This window comes from Agelaius phoeniceus, chromosome 8, assembly GCF_051311805.1.
Source record: "Agelaius phoeniceus isolate bAgePho1 chromosome 8, bAgePho1.hap1, whole genome shotgun sequence".
Taxonomy (NCBI): Eukaryota; Metazoa; Chordata; class Aves; order Passeriformes; family Icteridae; genus Agelaius; species Agelaius phoeniceus.
The window spans coordinates 15,650,169-15,668,255 of NC_135272.1; the positions used below are offsets into that span (position 1 = coordinate 15,650,169).

General features: G+C 39.2%; 1 protein-coding gene and 1 long non-coding RNA gene across 8 annotated transcripts in view; one reads left to right on the forward strand and one right to left on the reverse strand.

Moving 5' to 3' along the window:
* Nucleotides 1–1,702: 1,702 nt before the first annotated feature.
* The window catches only part of KCNT2 (potassium sodium-activated channel subfamily T member 2), a 115,370-nt gene continuing 98,985 nt past the window's right edge, over nucleotides 1,703–18,087 (reverse strand). For 4 of the 7 annotated variants that reach the window (XM_077182071.1, XM_077182072.1, XM_077182069.1 and 1 more), the window contains 7 exons: nucleotides 17,965–18,066; nucleotides 15,124–15,207; nucleotides 13,703–13,831; nucleotides 11,412–11,432; nucleotides 7,203–7,503; nucleotides 5,245–5,329; nucleotides 1,703–4,909 (listed from right to left, as the gene is read on the reverse strand). In XM_077182071.1, the coding sequence (XP_077038186.1) occupies nucleotides 4,798–4,909; nucleotides 5,245–5,329; nucleotides 7,203–7,503; nucleotides 11,412–11,432; nucleotides 13,703–13,831; nucleotides 15,124–15,207; nucleotides 17,965–18,066 (834 nt within the window). In that variant the 3' untranslated portion in view covers nucleotides 1,703–4,797. The remainder of the gene's footprint in view (nucleotides 4,910–5,244; nucleotides 5,330–7,202; nucleotides 7,504–11,411; nucleotides 11,433–13,702; nucleotides 13,832–15,123; nucleotides 15,208–17,964; nucleotides 18,067–18,087) is intronic. The other 3 variants (XM_077182073.1, XM_054638578.2, XM_077182070.1) reach the window with 1 other exon arrangement.
* LOC143694634 (uncharacterized) overlaps nucleotides 4,831–18,087 on the forward strand; it is a 57,432-nt gene continuing 44,175 nt past the window's right edge. The window contains exons 1-5 of the long non-coding RNA XR_013183222.1: nucleotides 4,831–4,959; nucleotides 5,803–5,868; nucleotides 11,128–11,215; nucleotides 11,299–11,540; nucleotides 16,378–16,567. This is a non-coding gene — a long non-coding RNA (uncharacterized LOC143694634). The remainder of the gene's footprint in view (nucleotides 4,960–5,802; nucleotides 5,869–11,127; nucleotides 11,216–11,298; nucleotides 11,541–16,377; nucleotides 16,568–18,087) is intronic.

Here is an 18,087-nt window from a genome sequence, read left to right on the forward strand (position 1 = left end):
GGCCATCAGCAATAATTTCTTCATGGAAAGGAGCTGTCAAGCATTTGAACAAGCTGCCCAAGGAAGTCGTGGAGTCAACATTGCTGGAGGTGTCCCAAGAAGTGACAGGACGTGGCATGTAGCATTCAGTGGTGTGGTTTAGCTGGCATGGAGGTGCTTGGTGAAAGGCTGGACTAAATGATCCTGGAGGCATTTTCCAACCCTAATGATTCCATGATTGTATAAGATAAGGTAATGGAGGCTTCACCACACCCTGAAGCTGAGTGCACAAGCAGCATAATCACTAACGTGCATTAACAAAGACTGGCCAGCTGTACAAATAAAAGGCTATAAAGATACTAATCCCTTGCTTTTGTTTGGAGTCTGTGGAGTCTGCCACACCACTGTACATTTATGGAAACGGTGAGAGTTTATAAATCCTAGCAGAAATAAATACCAAACCTAAAGCTATTAAAAGCTATAGACTTGCCAGCAAAATGAACCAGTTCATCAGCCAGCCCATACTGGTGAAAGGATACAAGAAATAGGAGAAGTGATCAGTAGGATCAGTAATTGGTGTGCACATGAAGTAGTTCTTACTCTTTCATTTCCATAGTTTGCCTCCCAGTCTCTCTGCTGGTTGGCATGGGCCAGTTCCAAATCATAACAGTTTAAAGTCTAGATTTTGTAGAAAATTTAGTTCACAGGAATGTCAAATGCTTGTTTTTTTTAATTAATGAAATAGAAATATTTGCCTTTTTAAGCTTCTTAGGAGTTTATATTTGTGTTAAATTACCATTATTGACATCCTTGTATTGGCAGTGGAGGCAATAATTAAGTATATAACAATATTATCATTAATATTTTCAATTAACTTCAGAAAATGAAAAGAAGCAAAATCTGGGTGATCTGATAACTTAATATGAATTAATAGCTTAATATGAATTATTAACTCATTTCCTGTATCACTGCAGTGCATACCATACAAGCACAAAGAACAGTGGCTGAAATTTTGAAGTGCTGCTCTTTAGACATTTATTCATTGTACATCTGTTTCAAGGTGGGTAGGGTTGTTTCTAATAGAATGTCAAGAATATGCAACCATATTTCATGCATATTGCTTAGTTTTATAAATTCTACATTTATAGCACTGCCTTGAAGAAGTATTTTTATAACCTTGAGGTACAAATTTATGTACCTGCATAGAGCTGCTTCACGTTATTGATTCATTTCCAGATTTTAGTGGCTGGTTTCCATTGGATATCAAGCAGAATTCAATGCTGCAAAATTTCAGGTCAGTGTTCCAAAATTACAGAATGATTGCTTTCAGCCCTAACTCTCTAGAAACTAGAGAGTTGTGTGTTACCTCTGCTGTATTTGATGACATTTCAGTTTTCCTTCACTGCTGAAGCCTAACATTTATTTGTTCTTTAGCTCTTTTTGGTGCATGGGTAAATAAAGCAGTGTAATATTCAGTAATATGCATTTGTATACTTGGAAGTTGTTAAAGTGTAGTTGTGGTATAAAGTTGTTTGTGAGAGAGAAAATATCAATGCTGGGAAATGACCGCTCTTAATTTCTGAGACAAAATGCCACAACTTCACTAATTCATTTCCACTGCAGGTTTTAAAAACTCAAGAACTTTATGCTTTTTACTTTGTATGTGAATTCATGTGTGTTGTGGAATTGGAGTGGAACAGTTAAGGAAACACACTGCATGCCATTGAAGGAGTTCTTGAGACTTTTTTATTGCAGAATAGGTAACACATTTTCATAGGTTCCTGCTTTGCTGGAAATTCCCTGGAGAATGAAGCAGTTATTATCAGCTAGCACTTCCCTCTCTGGGTCTGTGACTCTGTGTACCAAATGCTTGGGCTGTGCTAAGGCAGTGCTGGGGAAGAGGGCCGTCTTTGGGTTGTTGATAGAAGTGAGCCAGGAGGAAAAATACATACAGGTAGCACAGATAGAAATAATCTTTTTTTCACAGGTCCACATTTCTCCCTCTACTGAGTGAACTGTTGCCTGCTCAAACCCCTCTGTTCAACAGTCATTTGACCCTGCTCATTCTAGAACTTCATCATCCCTTCTCCAGCACTGAGCCTTGAGACTCCTCTTCCTCAGTCTGGTCTCCAGTCCAATTAGGCTTGTGTTACATTTCTGATAATCATGAGAAAAAAGTATGTGAACATAAGATTGCCTGTAGGATGACCATTAAAGAATGGCCTCCCTGGCCACTGAGGGACCGTGCATACTGTCTCATTCAGGGATAATGTAGCGGTGCTTAGGCTGATCTTGGAAGATCAAAATCCCACTAGAATGCAGTCTGTTTGTGAAGATAATCCAGAGGAAGCAAACCTGTTCTGCTTTCAACATGAAAGACAGCATTATTCTGAACAGCTGAACTTTGTGATACATTATTCATGGGTTATTAGAACTTCTGCTTCATCAGAAGCTGCTGTTAGTTTTTACTACCTTGCTTGTCTTCCAGCAGATTTTGAAGAGAACTGTTTGGTTCACAATGATTGCCTTGCATTCATTTTAGGGACTCCAAGTGTCTCCAGCTGTCTTTGTGTTTGCTTTAGCAAATCTTCTGGGGCTAATGAGCAATTAGAAATTCATTAAGCCTGGAGAAATACCGGGTCACATTAGATGCCACAATTCCAATCTAGCCAAGCAGCAACTCTGCTGAGTTAAGTGGGCAAATGGACACAGCTGACTGCTTGTTTCTGCTGCTTTATGAGCTGTTAAATGGGAGGACTCAAGCCCTTGCTATGGGTCCTTTTGGCAGAGAGTCCTTAAATCAGTGGTGTGTTGTGTACACACACAGGAATTCCTGTGAACTGTGACTCAGGCTAAAAGCAGAATATCCAGCTTGCCTGCTGGAGGGATAGCCATGGTTCTGGAAGCCTCTCTGCCTCCTTGAGACTCCATTAAAGAAGCCTTCAGTATGCAAAAACAGAGCCTTCCAATATTTTGGAATGAACGTTTTTAAGAAACTTGTATTTTTTAAAAAAATATTTGACTGGAATAGAGTCTTCTCCCTGAAGGTATTAAAAATAGAAAAGTTATTCACACTGCACATGCAAACTCTTCTGGGTAACTTCTATGACAGGTCTTGGACAGGATCCTGTACCATATACTGTTTCTTTTTCTTTCTGAAAAAATGCAGACTTCAGTCTGTGCAGCTGTTTCAATTGTTTCTTTGTTTCCCACAGTGCCCATTTGAAATACTTTATCTGTGAATAAACTAGTGAATGACTCAAGTGTGGAAAAGCACCGAGCAATAATGGACTCTAAGCAGAACCACTGAATTGTTAAACCTTGGAATCATTAAGAGGAAGGCAGGAAGTAAAAGCAGATTTGCTGTCATTCCTAATATGAACGTGACTTGATTTCAATATCCTGAAAACGCTGATAAACAGGCTCACATCCAGGAGCTGCTTACTGGGCAATCTGGTTGTAGTTTCTGTTTTAGAAACAGAAGTACTTCTACCAATTAATATTGAAGAGAATAGAAACAGTTTTGACTGATTTTTTTTTTTTACAAATAGGACATTAAGAGAGTTCAGAGAATAATCATGTTTTCATATTAGACTACCTGCAAAATTACTTGGTTCTACGTGGATACTTGTAACAGAAGGGAGTTTAAAACCTCAAGTATGTTCTTCCCCATTTGTGACAGTGATCTTGGAAGATCATGGACAGACATGCTTAATTCTGTAGAAAGCTTGACCAATTTAGTTGCTTCTTACACAAGCAGATGCTTTTGTATGTATATCATGCCAAAGCAGAGGTTTTAGATCCATAATGCTTTTTCACACTATGTGGAATTACATTCTTTTTGTGGAATGGGTTATAAATCTCTTTAATCTTCAATGAGATACATAATTTCATGTAAAAAGGTATCACTTTTGGGTAATCTGGATGACTAGGCATGAAATGCTATGGACAAACTGTAGTTCTGGCATAGTCATGAAAATGTTCAGGGCTTGTTGTAGGAATCATTCCCTAGAGGGATGCTCTCACTTCTGTGTTATAATCAACTTGGGTTTCTATAGAAAATCCCACCAAGGTTCAAAGGATTGTTTCACCTGAGCTACCACTGTATGCAGCTTCACACAGTAACTTCCCAGTTTTTTGCCAGTGTTGGGAGAGCTGCCTGTGTGAGATGGGAGGGACTTTCCTGCAGCTGGGCTCTTCTGTCACTGATGTGTCTCAGTCTCAGCCTCTGCAGTGTGACCAGGTTGTGTCATTCAGCCTGGTCTGTGTAAAGCCAAGGAACAAAAACCCAGATCCTGGAGGCTAAAATGGGACTGAAACTAATCTGTGCTAATAAAAAATGGGAGACAGGCTGAGATTGAAAATAATTTCAAAGACTGAATTCTTGACACACAAAGCCTTGTTGGCAGCTTTAGGTATTAACATATTTGCTACTTCAAATCAGGCATTGTCTCTCTATGGGCATCAGATAATCTGACATTGGTCAGAAACTCAGTCGCTGACATGCTGCCACCTAAATATGCTTAGGAACATCTAAGCAGAACGTGGTGGAATCTGACATTTGTTCATGTGGGTTGAATAGCAACAGGTGTCATCATTCTGTTAGGCTGACAAAGTTCAATTTCCATACTGAACAGGCCACAGACCTGACAATCCCTGAAATCAGAGTTTCTAGGCACCACATTTCTGCATTTGGTCACTTACCCACTGTCATTTTGTTTCCAAAATCTGAATAAAATATACCACTCAGTTTGCAAAATGGTTAGTGGAAACAACACGTGTATAAAACTGTCTCTGAATGTTGTGGTGAGTTCCATATCAAAGTTGTGTCTCCTCCCTGGTGTCCTGTCCCACTGTATTGCAGAAGCTGTTCTTTCGGCTGGGTCCAGCATTTGGAACATAAGTCAATGGGTCGGGTCGGATCAAGTATCTACAAAAAGAAACCACAGCTGTTACCAAAACAATATGCTGCAAGCCAGGGTAAGTGCAGACAGTTGTAATGTTGAAAAGATCTGAGCAGGACTTAGACTTTGAAGGAGTTTGGTTTAGTTCCTGTGGTAGCATTGGTTAGATTTTTTCGATTTAAAATGCAGAGTAAGAGGAGGATGACAAGTTAACAACATTATAAATATATTTATTATATATTTATATGTGTATTTAAAGTATATACAGATATAGTATAATTAGATGCTTCTTTAAATAGATGTGTCTCTTTTTTTTTTTTCAGGTCTTGTGGCTATTTTTTTATGTGTGGCTTTAACTTACACTATATCATTCAGCTCTAATCTTGTATCTGGAGAAGGGTTGATCAGGATGTAGGAAAGGGTGTTCTGATGATCATTCATTTCATCTAGAGGACAGGGGAAAAAAAGTACCAAGTAAATTACATTTACAAATGAATTGTGAGAAGCACTACTTCTGACATATTAATTTGATTAAAGTTCATAGAGCTGCAGAAAAGTGTCTGGTGTCAGAGTGATTTCAAATAAGTTTAGCAATTTCTTTTCAACTGTACTCATATTGAAACTACCTGACATTATCAGGTTATCTTTTGAGTTTTCAGCTGTAAAAACATCCTGTTTTCTAATGTTTAGAAATCTTCTGGCTTTTTTCAGTCATAGCAATTTGAATGTAACCCAGTTTCTGTGTGATTTACCAATCTGTCCTGCAGCTTAGGTAAGTTTCTGGTGAGCAGGGACTCCTGTGCTTGGCTGGCATCAAGTTCAAATGATGACCAAGGTTAAATGCAGGTGTATGGCATTCTCATCCATATCCAGATTTGGTCGACATAAACCTTTTTTTCCCTTTTTTCTATTTATTTAGGAAGCGCTTCCCTTTTATCACCTGTGCCAAGGGCTTGAAATGTGAAGGCTGTATAAATGGAAAGTGGTATGTCTCTTGCATTTTTAACTGTTCTCCTAATGATGGGCTGAAATGAAGGGTGATCATTTTTATTTTCAAGGTCTAACCTACACTTTTGTAGCTGCCATTGCAGCTACAAAATATCTTTTGTATCGTTTTCTGTTGAACACTCCTTGGGCTGCTGCAGTGAGACTGGTTTTAATCTTATCAGACTAAAGAGGAGAGGCAAAAGGAGAGGCAGTGCTTCTGTGTTAAATCCTCTGTATTTTTTAGGAAAATGTACAACTCAGAATCAGATAAATGTAATCAGGTAAAGCATTTAACTATCAAGATTTTACTGCTTTGTAGATGGTATCTAATAGTCCTAAATTTGAGTAATGAAATGAATATTTACTTTTGGCTTTTAACTAGGATTTGAAAAGAAAAGCAAAAATACAACAAAGTTTTCTTGTTATTAATATAAATACTAATTAAATTTACAAAACATTTTTCTGTTTGATCAAATCTTATTGTGGCCTGTGAAATCCCTGGAAAATATTTAGGCCTGAATCTTTCTGCAGAGAATTGTATACAAACATGTTGAAAGAAAGAAGGCATAGAAATTATTCAGATGGGCTGTGGAATAAAGAGCCTGTATCTACGGATCTAGAAATTCCTGGTGTTTCTAGGAAATCAGAACCCATAGTCCTGGGGTTTCCACCCAACATGCTACAGGGCTAAGGCTGGAGAAAGGCAACCTAGGCAGCTGTGGTGCATGTGTTAAAAAGTACTACAGAGCTCTTGTCCATAGCTTAAAAAACCCCAAAACAATCCTACAAACTAAAAAGCAACCTGAACCAGCCTTGCTGGAGAATGATTTGATGGATAAAAATGGCATCTAAAGACCTAGTGAAACATGCTTTCTAAAAATGACTTCATATGATAATTTGGTGTTATTTTTGAAAATTGTGGGGAAAAGGCAACATCCCTCACATATAAACAACTCCTCACCCTGACATATGAGTGAACTTCACAACAGCCCTGTTTTCATCTTTATTTCAAGAGCTTTGTGGAAATATGGTGCAGCTGTTCAATGACTGGGGAATGTTTATAAATTCAGTATGCACATATCATCTACTAAATATAAATGTGACTGACGTGCTACCTTTTGAGCCTTCCATCTCAGCATAGGAATGGGTGAGAATTAAAAAGACTCCCAGTTACTCTTGGTAAATTTAATAAAAAAAACAACCCAAACCTAAACCAACAAAACAAAAAGCATTATCATAAACTTAGTATTTTGGTTTTGGCTCCATCATTTCTTACAAATATTTCACCTTGCACCATGCAAATGTTGCTATTGAAGTACTGTATAGCGGTACCGTATCCTGCTGGAGAAAGGCCCAGGTGCTTCATTCTGTTCTTCACGAGTTCAGCGAGCTCCTGCCTTTCTGACCTCCTGTAGAGGTTCATTCTCTGCTGGTTGATCTTCTCAGCAGTTTTAGCAGAGTGCCTGGGGGCCCTCCTGCTGAGGCGCCGTGCCCACTGCATGCTCTTCCTGCGCAGCAGCGGGTGGTCGGACTGGTCGCTGGAGGTGGAGTTGCGGTGGTTGCCGCGGCAGCTGAACTGCTCTTTGGTGTCTTTGGTGTCCTCCCAATCCTCCACGCTGATGGAGATTTGAGACTTGAAAGGAAAAGGACAAGAGAGATGAAGGGCTGTATTAGATGGAAGCCGATGAAGATGTTCTCTCCTCTTTCTTAGAGTGCAGCTGGACATGGGGTTTGGCTGCAAAGGAGCTGAGGGGATTCAGCTCTTTGTACTTAGCAAGTGTTCCTGAACTGGGCACCCTTTACTAGACTTTGACTTTTCATGTAAAAACATGAATACTTTCATTTATAGCATAAATACTTTCATCAAGTGCAAAAGCAGGTGTTACTTTCTGCCCAATTGCACTGTGATTCCAAGAAGAGCACATTTAGCCTTCTGATATTGCCCTTCCTGAATCTAGGAATCAGTTCTGAATTACTTTCTTCCCAGTCTGCATATTTTCAGAAATCCAACTTGTGTAACTGCTTTTTACATGTGTGTTGTGGATTCATTAAGTAATGGTTCAACTTTGGCTGCATTGTTTTCAGTACTCTCTTGTGACCTCAGGTACAACATGCCTGTTAACTGTGTCTCAAATTCCCAGGTCTTCCTGACCTTCCAGGACACATCAAATTAGGATGCATAACCTTCAGTGTGATTCAGGGCACCTCTTGTGAAAGCAGTAATTGATTCCTACCTTATAAAGGAATAGTGATAGTACTCATGTAGAGACAAATCCCCTCCCAAAATTAAGAGCCAAAATCTGTTGCTCTGTTGCTGTGTTTTCCTTATGCCACCCAAATAAGACCAATGGTATGTGCATGTACAAGTACTGAAATAACACAGATGGATGGACTACAGGTGCATTTCTATCATACAAAAGTTCCTTGAGAACATAAGAGGAAACAATTCAAAAGATAACTTTTGTTAAGATAAATTGTTTCAATGTGTATTTTAAATTTAATGAGTAGTTTAATTTCTATTTTCAAAACCACTTCCTTAACAATCCTGAGTTCCTCTTGTGCTATTTGAATATCTTTTATTGATGCTGGAATAGCAAAGTCCTTGATGGTGTCGGTACAAGCACATTGCCCAGTTACTGGTCACCGATTTCAGTGTGGTGAGTGTTTAAAATAAATACATGAAGTACAAAACAAAGATGATATAAATGAACAGGCTGAGTTTGTGTGAATCCCCTCAGACAGAATATGCTGGTAGCAATCAGTGAATAAGGGAAATTTAACAGAGGAGCTACTGAATGTCCTTTGTCCACTAACATGAAATCTGAAAGCAAGATTCTGTTGACCTAATCAGTGCTGAATACAGCCTTTCTGTAAGAGGCTCACCACAGATCTGTGAGGTTTCTGGGGCCCATAAAATAGTATTTGATATGAGTAAGCTGGATACAGTGTTAAAGATACTTGTATTTTTCACTTTTGAACAAAACAGCTTTTATCTGTGTAAAAGAAAAAAGCAACAAGCAAACCAAATCAAACAGCAAAACAACCAAACCCCATAATTAAACAGAACACTACAGATGTTTATGTTGTAGCACTTCAAGTAAAATCACATTTTTAATATTCTAGACTAGGATCTTGCAATAAGCCTCAAATAAAGACCAGCTAATTTATTGAGGCTCTTCAGCTTAGTCTGCAATAGAAAAGGGATTTCTGGTTGGATTTTTTTTTTAAACAACCTGATTTTTTCAAGTTTTGTTACTGACTCCACTGAGGTTAGGGAAGAAGAGAGAATCTGGATCCCTTTGAACAGGAATGTAATTTGATTTTGGTGTTTGTTAGACTGTCATTTTGGGTTTGTGGGCATTTTACAGCAAGGACTAAGGTAGGCAGAGTATATTCCATAGGAAAAGGTGCTACTTATGGGTAGGAAGGAGCTATTTGGTATGAACAAATTGGTATTGGTATGAACAAAGTAAGTGTAGAGGATGGTCTTGTTTTGCCTTTCTTCCTGCCTGCATTGGCAGCTTTCCTTGTCAAGCTCTTGGCAAAAGAAATAACCAGACCTGCTGGCAGCAGTAAAGGCAGAGACCAATCATCATCACTACAGGAGTGACAGGTAAGTCACTTCTTGAGTCAGAGATTAAATGGGTGAGGCCAAGTGAAAGAACAAGTACTTTGTTTCTGTGAAATCTGTACATCCTTAGCTTGAAGTTTTGAAACACTGGCATAGGTGAGCTGGAAGCACAAGGGAAGGTGATAAAGCTAAATATTTACTTCAGCAATGATGAAGCTTTTATCCTGCCTGTTGAGAATGTGCAGAATGGCTCTTTGCTGTATGCAAGAAGAAGAAATTCAACTTAAAGACAAAGCAAAATCAAAGCCCAGACTCTCTTTCAAAAGCAGCACAAAAGTGTGTCTGCCAGTGGCAGCTGTTAAACACACAGAAGATAAAATTCCAGTGCAAAGTACTTCTCTGTGTCCCCCTCTGATTTAACCAGTCTTGAACTTCATTTAAAAATACTTTCGTAATTATCATTACTTTGAGGTTTGATTGTTTTCACTGAATTTCATTTTCTTGTTCCATATCAGGTAAATCTGTTGCATGAGAAGCATAATTGATGCCATGGTGTCACTCCTGTGCCACGCAGAGAAGAAACACTTGCCTTTAAACCCTTGGTTTTGTTTGCTTTTTGTTTTTTAAGGGCAGGTTCCTGTCTCACTGTGTGTCCTGAAGGGTGTGATTGCTCACTTGTGCTGCCAGACAGCTGTGACCTACTCAGGCATGATGCTCTAATAGAATGTTTCAGGCCCTAAAATTTAAACATTAGGCTGGTCAACACATGGCAGGAATGGGAATGTAATCACAGGCACACCAGTGTACATATTTGAGGTGATGGTGATTGAGATATCTGTGCTGGTAACACCAAACAATGATTCACCTCAGATTTTTGTTCCCTTGCCTTGCTGCTCCCTGGAAGCTGTATGTAAGATGTGAAATATTTGAAGGTGTAGTTTCATCTGTTCCAGTCTGAAGCAGTGACTTATTTTTTACCTTACTGCAAGTTCTATACTAACTAAATTTTACTGCTCTGCCTACCAAGAGTGCTACCTGCATCCAGGGCTCTAGAAATGCTTTTCTGCTCCAAAAGCTGTCTAAACCATTGCTAAGTACAGCCACCTTTTCCTTCTGTGATAAACTTGGGGATTTTGCTCCACTAGCATTTAATGTGTGTAAGCTTAAGGCTTTCACCAGATGATCTTTTCACTTGTAAGGATTATTTGTTACTTTCAGAATTCAACAGGAGCAGGCCCAAAAGGAACCAGAATTCCACGGGACATCTTTCAAATTCCCAGTCTGTCAGCTTTCAGATTTTAGCAAGCTGTTTGTGTCCAGAACAATGGACTAACTTTAACATCCATTTACTCAAGGATGATCCATGGCACAGTTCCATTTTCTCTAGGATTTCACTCCCACAATTGAACCAATTGTACAGTTTCTGGCTTGGATTGAGTAACATTTCTTCATAGCAGCCTGTATGGGACTGTGTTTTGGATGTGTGATGATAATGTGTTGATAATGGGGATGTTTTCCTTACTGCTGAGTGGTGCTTACACTGAGCCAAGGCTTTTTCTGCTTCTCACCCAGCCCAGCAGCAAGGGGGCTGGGGAGAGCACAAGAAGTGGGGAGGGGACACAGCCAGGACACCTGATCCCAAATGACCCAAGTGATATCCCTTATCCAGGGTGCTTTGCTCTGCAGGAACAGCTGCAAGAAGATGAAGGAATGAAATGCTTGATGGAGCTCTGCTTTCCTGGAGATGGCCAAACACCCTCTGCCCATCAGAAGTGTGAGCAAACTATTTGCTTGTTTTGCTTTTACTTCAGTTATCAAACTGCCTTTACCTGAGCCCCAGAGATTTCTCCCTTTCAGCCTCCCAGTTTTCTCCCCATCCCATCTTGGGGGGAGCAAGCAAGCCAGCAGCTGTGTGAGGCTTGCCTCAACCAGGACACCCAGAAACAGGCAGAGAATAAGCAAATACTTACTTGTGAAGCCATTTCTCGTGACTGACAAAGGAAGGGGAACAAGAAAACAAAAGACAATTTAAACAGAAGTGAATCTAAAGAAACAAATATGGACTGTTAAACAGGAGCCACAGAAAAGCAGCCATACAGGTAATGAAAAAATATTTCGTATCTCTTTTTTATATTTTTTGAGTGTAGTGGAAATGGTTTGGGTCATAGGTGTGATAGTCATTGAGAGGCTGGCTAGATTCACTTCTTATTTAGTTACTGGGTCACTAAAAACTTGCTTTATTTTTAAAGAAGTTATGAGTATCTGTCAGTGAAGTGAGAGCTTCTCATTTGCATAGTGAAAAAGGGAGTGCCAAAAGATCAACTGTACATATTAAATATGAATATTGGCATATTTTGTCCTCATGACTCAAGTTACCCTTCTTATTACAGGACAGCTTCCAGGTATGTGCAGTACAAATTTAGTTTCTTATCTCTGTTTAAACTCAAATTGATAATCATGTTGAAGGTTCTCTGAGTTATAAACCTTCAAATTCATGGCTATAAGTACATAGTTCCTGAGTAAAAAGAGTGAACTACTTTTCTCTTTTTTCTCTTTTAAAGATCTTACTCAATGACATTCTTCTGGCTTAATGTATTGAAAAGCTAAAATGATAATCTATGCTAATATTTCATTAGTGAAATAAGTAAAAAAATCCTTTAACTTCAAAACAAACACTTTGCAGAAAGATTAGTACTTTCAGCATCTCAGTGTTTGTAGGTCTGTATCCATAAAGGCCACAGATGCAGAGCAAGATGTTGCTCTTTTGCATTCTGGGGAATAGGTAGGTGAGGGGAGATTCTCCTGCCCCTCTCTAGAGGGGAAAGGTTGTACAAATTCTGACTCACTAAACAAGAAATTGCACAAGTATTTGTGTGAAAATAACATTAAAGGTCTGCATTCAGAGACTTCAGCCTAGAAAGACCAGCAACTGCATTTTCTTCACTTAATAAAGGAGGAGTGCCATTCTTCCACATTTTTCCAACACCTGACAATTTGAAAATTTAACTAGAAGGTTTCTCCAACCTCCCTTCCTTAATCTTCTACCTGATTTAACTCAAATTCTTTGTGAGATTACTTGTGAAAGTTGATAGGAAGTAATAGCAGAACTCCTCATTCTCTTTTTGTGGACCTGAAGTTAAAGAGCCAGCCCTGAATGTGAGAATAAAGCATTTCCATTATTTTTATCCTTATTTAATGAATTCTTACAATCTAGTATGTCCTCTGTTTTGTGGAAGGCTGTTACAGACCTTTTTTTCATATTAGCAGTGAGGCTGACTACATTCTTCTCCAAGGAATGATTCTGATGGATTATGTTAAGGCTGCTATAGTTCAAAAGAGATTATTGCAGTGACAGAGTCCACTGGCTAAGCTGTAAAAGCCACCTGCAGAGAAAGTGATAGTCCACAAAGAGATATTCCCATGAGCTGGGTGGATTCTTCCACAGCTCTTTTATCATCCTTTTATAAAACTAACTTCAGCTGAATGTACTTCCTCAGGAGCAAATCTTGCCATTAAGCATTATATGCCTGAATGTTTTCTAATATTTTTCTGAAATATGGAAAAGAAAACATAAATTACCTATCTTGGAAATTAGTTTAAACTATGTCTGAGTATTTCAGAAGAAAGGAGAGGCTTGTTGCTCACTGTTGCATTTGAAAGCCATGGTTTAATGAGATGGCAGTACGAATGGTCATGTAAACACATGGATAATACATGACAGAAATCAAAGCTGCCCAAACAAAAAAAATATGTTAAATAGTCAGGAAAAAGTATTTTTGCCATTTTTTTATAAACAGAGAGATGGAGAAATGTACACATTTGTGGCAAACACAGAAATACATATATAAAATATTATCACTGTTTGGCAGCTAAATTTAGAAAGATCCCACAGTACTTAAAATAACACTAACTAGAAATGAGCAACAAGAGAATGAATTAGAAGGTCACATGAGCATGAAATGCCACCTGTTTTGAGACATGGACATGTTGGCACAAGGGCCAGAGGGCCTGGTGGAGGGTTTGGTACAAACCCTGCTGTTAGTGAGCACAGCGAGGGCAGAGCAGAGCTCACTCCTGAGCCGTGCCCAGCTGCCCCTTGGCTCTCATCCCCAGGAGGGGAGCACAGGAACCAAAGGCCAGGTGTGCCCTGGGCACTGCTGGAGCCTGGGGCTCAGCCTGGGCTGTGTGACCAGCCAGTGTCAGCAGAGGCCTCGTGCACTCTGCAGTCAGACACATGTGGAAAGCAGGGTGAGTGACCCACCTCAGATGTTGTGAGCTTCTGGGATTCTGTCCTGTAGACTCCAATTGGAATGTCTCCTGTAGAGGAACAAAGCTTCTGGTACAGTCTGGCGTATGTCCTAATCCACAGATCCTCTTCTGTGATTTTCATCTGAGCAAATAATAATAGGAGGGAGGAATTTTAACTGTTGAGGGTTTATCACTGGTTCACTATGCAACTCATGAAAGAAAACCCCAAAACTAAAGACTAGCTGGTAATTATCCCATTGTAGTGTTGCACCTTTGCAACAAATCTGCAACTTCTATTGAGTTTGTCAGACTGTTTCTTTTGCTTTCTCCCTGTTTAGAAGACATTGTAGTGGAAGCAGTTTAGCATTATGAACTTTTGGTCTTGGTTTAAGACTACTTAAAATTTACATGGCAGCCTTTACCCAGTGTCTATTTTTGACTAAAATTTAAATGAATAAACTAAATATTGTCAGCAGTAAGAAACTGGTGTGGACAAACTGGAGTGCATGAGTACATTGAATTTTGTCCACCAGACTGCAGGCTGAATCTGTGGGGAGGAAGTAGTACACTAAGCATAAGTGGCATAAGAAGTCTTACATGAAGCTCACTTACTTCATTACTAGCTTTATTTTGAGATGTATGAGTTCCTTTATAGAGAGTCAATTGTACTCTCAAGTGTTCTTACATTCACTGTAATGAAGCTTAGTGATTGGCCAAGAAATACATCATTTATATTTAAACAACTTTTTTAAACCATCATTGATACCTTCCTGCCATTCTTTATAGATGGCCACAAAGCAAGTTGTAAATAACTCAACTTGTAGTGATCTGTTTGCTACCCAGAGTATAGTGGGTATGGGAGGAAACAGAAAAGTGGGGTTTATTTTAGTAAAAATTACTTCTGTTGTGTTTTTATTTGTGTATATGCGCAGTTAAACTGCATTGGGGAATATTGACACATATAATAACAAGATGACCTTTGAACTCCAACTCCTAGTCATTTAATACATCTGATCTTTATATAAAAACTACTCATGGCCTTTATTGCCCATAGGAATGGGGACTGGGAGATAGTTCTGGTCAGGTTGCACAATGCAGGTTCCTGGCTTTTATCTACTTAATTTTTACGCTGGTTGCCGAACTGCCATTGCTATTTCATATAAAATGCGCTATTCCTGTGTTTTCCCGACTTTCCAATTTTCTGCTGAATAAAATGCATTGTGTTTTCTCAGGGAGATGGTTTTTGCTATGGAACTAAAAATGGGTATGTTTTCTGTTTAATTTCCTTGTCTTCTCCCTGATGGAAAAGGAAACAGATGGCCTTCCTTGAACTTTCACAAAAGGAAATGCCATACAAAGAAAGTTGAAGTATTTTGCAGACAGTACAGAATCTTCCTGGTACTCTGTACTGATTGGGTTTTTTTAATAACTTACAGAACAAAGAAACCCAGATCCTGGTGTGGTGTCAAGTCCCAGCAGAAGTCTTGTGATAGAAATCATATAATCTTTCACAAATGACTGCAAGATATTTTAACAGGAGAGACAGAAAAGAAAGAAAAAAGCTTTAATGAACAGAGGAGTAGGCAACCATTAGCACTCTGTATGACTTTCAAAGGAATTATACATCTGTGTTTACAGTCCATCTCTTTAAGTATCTTAATCACTGTAGGAATACCAATCCCTTTCTTTTGGCTGAATTTACTTATATAAAGGAAGTTTTCCTAAATTGGCTCTGCATGTGCATGCAAGGAATGTACAAGATTCAGCAGACTAAGGCATAACAAGGCACAGGAAAAGCAAAGATGGATGTGTCAGTGGAGTGTGGTGTTAGCCCTGCGAGGTGTGAAATGATAATGAACTCCTCTGTGCAAAAGAAACGCTGGCAGATGTTACATGGCTCTGCAGTCCTCAGTGGGTCCCTCTGAGGTGACACTGCTATTATTTTATTCCAATGAATAATCTGAAGGATTTTTAAGGGTTGATATGCCTTGTTGCTCTGCTAAACAGTGTGTTGCTATTGGTTAATAGGTAGAAATTAAGCTTAGTGTAGAAGTGTAGACTAAGACCAGGAACGGACATCAGAGCAGCTAAAATCACAAATATTTCTCCTCCTGGGTTGGGCTGCTGGAATGAGGGGGCCATGGGGGGGCTCTTTTAGCTGTGGCTGAGCTGTTCTTTGCCACCTGTACTCACTCAGGTGTAGCAGGACAGCATTGCAGCCCTTGGGACGCAACACAGGCCATAGCTCTGCTGGCTTCGTGCAAATGCACGGCTAACCAAGAAGGTCTCACAAAGAAATACCCCACAAAGGTATTACAGAAATCCTTTAGAGCTATGGAATCTGGATTTGTTCAAACTCAGAAGCTAGAAGGATTTCATTTGATACATAGTGATTGAACTATTTTAATTTTTGCACTGGTAATCTCCCAGTTGTGATGGGCTAAATGTCAAGGAGCATCTCAAGTAAACTTTGTTTGCAAATTTAACATATTTGTTATCTTGGCAGCATCATTTCTGCCATGGAATTTTCATTAGTTTAACAAGTTTATTCACCAGGATTTGCAAGACCAAGTTTTCCTTTTTCAGTCACTGTCCTAAAGATAATTCGAAGGCTTTTCTTTCAGCCTATAATGGGAAGCACCAGCTGAAACCTGATGTTCCCCATGTCATTTGCTCTGTTTCTTGCAGAAGAAAAAGACAGAAAATGGGACTATGAAAAAGAATAAAGAGCTGCTGTTATAGAATTTCTAACTTGGAGTAAGAAAGATAATTCTAGAAAAATGACAAATCACCTATGAGCAATAGCAGTTCAAAGGAAGGACAGGTGGAATGAAAGTGAAAATGAGCATGTGATGCTTATTGTTTTAAACACTTTCTGGTGAGTGATGTTACTCTGTCAAGTCATTGCATGATATTCATGTCTAGGAGCAAATAGAAAATATGGAAGTCACTTATGTGCTGGTAGGAGCCATTGATGATTAACAGATCTGTTTCTATATATATGTCTTTGGTATTTTTATTATATTTACTATATTATTTACTATATTTTGCTATATTTCTTTTTTAATATTGTGGTACGTGATACTTATATTCTGGGGCACGATTGTGAAGATGTTTTATATGGAAATACATTTATTTCTAGAACCGTAAATATGTATGCCCATATACACGACTGGTTTTTATATTAATGGCTTCTTGAGAAAAGTTTAGCTCCAGGAATTTTTCTATTTATGTTTGATTTGCTTTCAGGAAATTGATTTGGAAGTAGAATTGCGATGAAAGAACACCTTCCATGCACCAAATTACCAAATAAATTCATTTCCCTGCAAGGATGTTTTCCACCTGAGTACTAAAGCTGCACGGGCTATCCCCAGGTAGAGGCAAGGCAGGAGGGTGCTCAAGTGAGCAGATGATGTGGGCCATGGTGGTGTTCCTGCTGAAGCTGTGTGCCTTGATCCTTGCAGGGTGGTGCTGGGGGCTGCTCCTTGGGCATCCTGGTGTGTCAGAGTGTGCAGAAACATGGGCACTGCTGAAGACTGAGCAATATTGGCCTATTTTCCTCCCTGAAACTAGCAACTACTGCCTCCATTTGCCCTGCCTGTATTTTCTGATTTTTTTTTCTTCAACTCTCTGAAGCTGTGCTCTTCCCTGATTCTCACTGTCATCAATACTTCCTGGATTCTGAGCCACAAGGTGGAATTGCTGCCTTTTCTTCCCCCACTGTCTCTTTGTAACCACTGAATGCATTCCTTGCAAGGGCAAGCATGGCTTACTTTACAGTGTAATGACAGGGCCTCTTCAGCTCTAGTCAACATGAGTAAGAGGAGAGGACACTATGAAGTAATTGAGGCCTTTATCAGCAAATGCAGGAGACAATAAATTACATATTAAAGTAACTCTGTTCCTTTCTGTTAGGGACACAATTCTAAAAATGTGTGGGAATGGGCACTGCGTTTTTTATTGCAGAGTATAAGCCTTATTATTCTATATAATCTGTAATTTATGTAGGCCCTATCAAAGCTATTTGACTGTGGGGAGATACATTAACAGTATCAAGTTATCTAATATCAGATTTTGTGCAGTCACAGGGGGGTGATTTTGGGATTGAAAACTGAACTAACACATCAAGCATGCTCCATTGTCTTTTGCCATTGTCTACTCCCAGTATAGACACACTTTATTGGATCCTATGGCAGAAAATAGGGTCATCTAGCAATTAAGCACAATAAAATGGATGGCAATACTTGTGTTAAGTCACATTACTGTTCATAGTACCTGATAAAGCAGTGTGTCCAACATGCTGATGCTGAAAACCCTGCCAGCAGCAAAGGGCAGTCGAAACATAAATGCCAGATTAGATCCCTTCTCTCGCTCTTTCTGTTAAGGAATTAAAACACA